At 43.6% G+C, this 6,243-nt stretch overlaps 1 protein-coding gene across 1 annotated transcript in view; it reads left to right on the top strand.

Moving 5' to 3' along the window:
* Window positions 1-1,780: 1,780 nt before the first annotated feature.
* The window catches only part of Cmss1 (cms1 ribosomal small subunit homolog), a 298,038-nt gene continuing 293,575 nt past the window's right edge, over window positions 1,781-6,243 (top strand). Inside the window, exon 1 of the mRNA XM_021185162.2 lies at window positions 1,781-1,989. Within this exon, the coding sequence (XP_021040821.1) occupies window positions 1,929-1,989 (61 nt within the window). The 5' untranslated portion in view covers window positions 1,781-1,928. The remainder of the gene's footprint in view (window positions 1,990-6,243) is intronic.

Below are 6,243 nucleotides of genomic sequence, written 5' to 3'. Positions count from 1 at the left end.
ACAGGAAAAGGGGCTCAGGCAAAGCTCCAGTAGTTGTTTCAGCCTTAGCTTCCCTGTGTTCATGAGGTGATCAGGTACTCAAAGAAAAGACCCTCACTCAAAAACCACAGAGACCTCCATTGCTGAAAACCACAAGAGGTTTTTTATTATTCCAACATGTTGGGGACCCTCCTCAGCACCCAGGCAAGAGGAGAGACCCAGAACAAACAAAAAACACACTTTTTATGCCTTGTAAGGGGCAGATTTAGGCAACAGGGCTATCTGGCTTATTCTCATTGGTGTAGCAAGTAACCCTTTCAGGCATTAGTTGGCTTGTATAGGGTGACTAGGTAACCCTTTGGCCTAGTGACTCACTTTGCCTGCCCTTATGGTGGGTTATTATCAGCAAAGCAGCACTACATTTTGATCTTATGGGTCAGCTATTAACGTCACAGCTATTAATGTCACAGGGACTTCTAGAAAGGTCAGGGCGGTTTGTGGTCTTTCTCAGAATTCAGTGTGGGGCAGGGTAGGGGGATTTCTTTGGAAACTGCTATCTTGTTGTGGTTATTTTTCTAAGAACAGCTCATTTTGTTTTGGCAGCTGCAGACTCAGTCATTTTGACTGCTATGTTTCTGAAAGTCCCTTCAGAGGGGAAGGGGCTAGGTGGTCTTGAACTTATTTTGGATTCTACAGTACCAGATATGGGTGTTGGAGTTGGAGGTGGGGTTAGGGTAGGCTAACTTATAAACCCATATATCTATTTACTGGTAACAAAACAGTTAAAAGGAAGATACAATTTATATTGTTTACGCAATAGAGTTTGTATTTTTTTTCTATAAAGGGTGAATTAGCAAATACATGAAGTATGAATGCATAGATGCACCATATTAAAGCCACTCTTTCTTTCTGGTTAGTTTATGTCGTCCAAAGCGTTCTACTATAAAAGTAGCTTATGAGCATCAGTACAAACAACTCAATCGCTGCATTCGGCCTGTGGCCTTCCTGACCTCTTAATACCTGCTGTCAGGCAGATGGCTGATGGAGCTGACAGAAACAAATGTACTGTTGAATAAAACAATTCTCCTCCTCCTTCACAGGATGTCTCTGCAGAACCTTGGGTGTCCTGGAACTCCCCTGTAGACCAGGCTGGCCTTCAACTCAAGAAATCGGCTTGCCTCTGCTTCCCAGAGTGCTGGGATTAAAGGCGTGCGCCAACACGCCAGGCCCCAAGTTCTATTCGTGTTCCAAGGGCCATGGTACTGAATGGGACAGATCACAACCCAAGTCCTCTAAAGAGAATATCAACACCTGATTAAGTATTTTAAATAGAGAAGTGGTATGTTTCAGGTCTTCAGGATATTCGTCCCTCTTAAGTTGTAGAAAAAGAGCAGCAACGTTCACATGTACAACCAAGTTCCGACATTCATCGCCAGCAACTCTCAGGTGCGTTTCTAAGGACAAACTGCACAGGCGCTGGAACGCCAGAACCCTGACAACCAAGTGAAAACACATCCACGTGCTCTGGTCTCCTCCCGCGGTGCAAGCTCTTTGAAATCCAACAGAGCAAAATCGTCATAGCATCCGTTCTTGCACTTTCGACATCAGCTTTTCGGCCATAAACCAAAATAAAATACTTAAAGATTAAAAAAAAATAACCCAAACCTATGGTAACTCTTTCTTTGTATTTCTAGGCTCGACAGAGCATTTATTTGGAGTTTCTAGGCCGATCTTGACCGCCTGAGCCTGTGTGGAAACGGCGACACCCCTGGCTGCCGCAGCTGGAGGGGGGTGGCGTCTGTGACGTCATCTCCAGGGGCGCGGGCGACGGAGTTCCTTGGTTTTTCCGCGTGTAGCGTTGCTAACGCCGCCAGTGAAGCCGAGCCCAGGAGCGCGAGCGGCCGCCTTGCTTTCATCTGGTTGTCAGTTCGCGTCCGGGTCTCACGGGGATGGCAGACGATCTGGGAGACGAGTGGTGGGAGAACCAGCCGGCAGCCGCCAGCAGCCCAGGTAAGCGCTCGCCCGCCTCCCTCGTTCCTCCTGCCCTGGTCCTCGCCTCAGCTGCCTTGCCCGCGTGTGGCAGTCGCGGCGGTCTGCCCGGAGGTGGAGCCCGGAGCCGTGGGAGCATCGGGCGGCGGGGGAACTGGGGAGGGACAACACCGAGTCACAGGTGGAACGAGAGGGACCCCGTCGCCGCCTGCCAGTCTGAGAGGGCTCCTTCCTGCGCTCTGATTTTCTAAACTTTTTACTTTTTTCTTGAGACTAGATAGACCGTTTCTGTACAGTTTGTCGTAGTGGTTACCAGTAATCCCTGAACTAGGTTCAGATTGGGAATTCAAATCACAGACTCTGATACTCCGATACATTCTCCTTTTTCCTCACGTGTGAAAGAAGTAATTCTCTCCCAAAAAATTGTGAAGATGTAATGCAGGTAACACAATTTTTGGCGTGTAGTATATGTACAAAATATTAAAGTAGCGTGTGCTTTATCGTATGTAGTTCGAGCCAGCAAGGGGCTTAACTCTACTGCTTTACAGATAAAGGAATGTGATGTTCATTTACATACATGTTCACTTAGCTAGTTTCAGAAACAAAACTAGGATTAAGGTAAAACAGTTCAGTTTTTTCTTTTCCTCCTCCTCCTCCCTTGGTTTTTCTTTCTTTCTTTCCTTTTTTTTTTTTTTTTTTGAGACAGGGTTTCTCTGTGTAGCCCTGGCTGTCCTGGAACTCACTCTGTAGACCAGGCTGGCCTCGAACTCAGAAATCCGCCTGCCTCTGCCTCCCAAATGCCGAGATTAAAGGTGTGGACCACCACTGCTCGGCTCAAACAGTTTTTATTATGGTGTACTATGTGTACCCATTCTGTGTGCAGTAGGCATTTTACTTTCAAGTCAAGTAGCATTAAGTAACCCCACCCCCACCCCCACCCCAGTGGCCTTGAACATTTCATGCCCCATAAGACTTAACCATGCAATAACTACTTCTCTTGTTACTGTCTCAAGTCACCCTCCAAGGACCCAAGGCCCACCTGTCTCTAGTTTTTGATGGTAGGGTCAATGTCATATTTCCATTTATTTTGATCTCCGAACCATCACATGATAGCAAACAGTTACAGCATGGGTTTTGTGACTTAAGGGGAGCAGAAGAGTAGAGTGGCAATCCAGTGGCAAGTGGCAGTCTGGATCCCAGGGTTGAGACTAGACTAGGGATGACAGAAGTAGGAAGCTAAAAGTCAGGTCATCTGTAACTCCCAGTCTCCCCGTCGTTTGAGGAGTGTTTCTCAAATGACTCAGTAGCTTCTTCTGAGCCCTAGGTGCCCCCTCTCACCATACATGTAACAAGAGAACCGGAGTGTTCAGAAATACCAGGAGACAGTGGATATGACAGTAATGCCAGTTTTCATTTGTTGAGCTCTTAGTATGATCTAAATTCTGAAACTCTTAATTCTCCTGCCTCAGCCTACCTATTGCTGTCATGCATTATTTTTGTTGCTTTATGAGCGCTAGATTATTCATCTTTGTAAGTGCACAGAGAAGTAGTTATCTTTATCCCTGTTGTATACAGGAGGAAACAGAAGCACTGAGGTCTCAGAGATTAGCTTGGGCTTCTGTTGAGTGAGGTAGCTCTCCTTCACCATCGGATGATCTGAAGTCAGTCTGTACTCTTGCGCTTGCATTTTTCCTGATAACTATTGTGACCAAAGAGAAGAATCCCATCTCTAAGCAAACCCATTATTGATTTTAAAAGGTACACGATGTGTGCACATTATTATCAAACTGTGTCAGTTGACTCTCAGTCTGATTTTGTTCAGAACTAAATAAGCAGTTTTAACCTTAGTACACTTTATCTTTTTGTCAGTAATTGAGATGTAATCCCAATATGTGATTTATTTTGGAATTCAAACATCTGGATGGCTTCTAAAGTATTCAGCGGTTAATAGGAATATTGTTGTAAACCTGCCTTTCTCTAACTTCCATGTGTCAGTCTCACACAGGCTTGGAAGGATATGGCTATGCTTCTTTGTTTCTTTTATTTCCTGTTGTGTCTCCCTCCACAGGGTTTCCTGAGTCTGTATTTGCATTTTGCTCTGTTGACATATATGTTGTTCTAACTTGTATGAGCCACTGTAGCAAGCTCAAAATAGAGGCCTCGGCATCAATATTTGCCCCTCAGCTACCAGAGAATTCAGATCATAAACGTGGTGAAATCTTTACAGCTTTCTCCACACATAGCAAATCATCTCATTACCATGGCTGATTGCTTTCCAAGTCCACGAGTCCCCACCGGCTTACCCTGGCTCAGCAGCGCTGGTCCTCACTCGCTCTGGTGCTCAACAGACAGACTCCATTCCTTTTGTCTCAGGCTCTTGTAGTTCCTTGCTGTCCTTCTGATGTAGTAACTAGCTGTTAACACAGGAACTCAGTTCAGACCTCTGTTAAACACAAGAGAAGAAATGAAAGGTCTTCCACGTTTATTAGGGGTAGTTTTCATGAAACTCGTGGATACCGAGCAGGAAATGTACGCACGGTTTGCAGAATCATCACCTCCCTGAGAAGCTGCTCCTGGTTAGCCTAGAGGAGTGCTTGGGTGACTTCTCATTGTTGGCAGGTCATTCAGCGCTGGCTGCTGCTTGCCTCATTAAATCACTGTCTCCTGGCACTGGGATTGTAATCTCCATGGAAGCAGAGCTTAGGTTTCCCTCATTCTCTGCTTTATCCCAGAGGCTCAGAGCGGTGATTTTGTTGGTAGAAGGCATTCATTCAGTCTGTTAGTAAACTGTTAATAGTTCATAGCTTTATCTTGGCTGGAGACCTTATACCTCTGAAGATGCTTACTCTCATGGAAGAGCTGTCAAAATCCTGTGCTTTACAATAGTGAGTAATTAATCTTTATTACGTTTATTTTATTATTTTTATTTTAAGATGGGATTTTACTTTGTAGCCCAGACTACTGGCCTGAAACTTGAAATCTTCCTGCTTTGGTCTCCCGAGTGCTAGGATTATAAGTACCCACTACCACACTCAGCTGGATTCAGTGTTATAAATTATGTCATAAAGGGAAATAAATAGACGCCTGACTCGTAACCAAGGCTGTAATTCATACAGGTGACAGCTTCTATAGCTTAGAGTGAGTGCCCGATTCTTTATGTGATTGCAGAGAGGAGCATTATAGGTATTGTTCAAATCATGTTGCTTTATTGATGTTAAATTTCCTCTGGAATGACTTGGTCGGAGAGCACTGAGGATCTCTAAGTGAATAGCTCGTTTGTCTTGTTGTTTACCTTTTCCACCAAGATTAGACTGTTGTGGTATAATTTAATGTGCAGGCATTGTACACCACTGTGAAGCATTGTCTGTGCTGTGTGATTCAAGCTTGGAATAGCTCCTGTAGATGCTGGCAATATTCATAGAGAACCAATTCAGAGCATGATGTTTTCAAGATTATTTATTGAGGTCAGCCCAAATGTTGACACAGAGAGAAAAAAACACCATCCGTTTACATTATTGGATTGTATGTATTGGTGTGCTTAATAAATATCCAGATAACATGACAGAATGTTTAAGGACAAAATTCAGGATGAATAAACAGAAGAGGAAGAAAAGAATTAAAAAATTGTCAGTCATAGTCTATACTTGAAAACCAACGATGGACTGTCAAATAACCTAGGAGACTTGTTAGAATTCCCACAATTCTTACAAATATTAAATGAATGATTCTTGACAACAGTTTATGAAAGCTTGAAAGTACAGATAAACATAGCTTCCTCCAAATCATACGTACATTCCCTGCTATTATTTTGAGAGGTATCCATTTGTTTCATGACAAAAATACCCCTAACAAATATGTCAGACGTCTCATTTCCTCTTGCATTTAACAGTAATACATATCATCGTTTTGTAGTACAAATCCTGTGACATTTTGTATTGGTTTTGGCATTGTCCTGAGAAAGGATCTCACTGTCTAGCCCAGGTTGGTCTTGAGTTTTTATGTTTTGCTTCAGCTTGCCCATTGCTGGGATTATAGTCATGGGGGACTTTACCTTTGACCTGTTGATGATCTAACCATCTGTCATTGAATACTTAGATGTTATACATTTTCTAAACATTGTACAAACATCTTGAAATGTAGTTTTCTCATTTTCAGCTTTTATAGAATGCTGGATTGAATTCTTGAGTTGCAAGTGTTGCTTTGAGAAAGACTAGGTGATGGTAGTGTGGATAAACATTCTGTTCCTGCGTGCCTCCTGCTAGTCTAGTTCGTACC

The sequence above is a fragment of the Mus caroli genome, chromosome 16 (assembly GCF_900094665.2).
Source record: "Mus caroli chromosome 16, CAROLI_EIJ_v1.1, whole genome shotgun sequence".
In the NCBI taxonomy this organism is placed as follows: Eukaryota; Metazoa; Chordata; class Mammalia; order Rodentia; family Muridae; genus Mus; species Mus caroli.
This window is presented reverse-complemented; position numbering and strand designations above follow the sequence as displayed.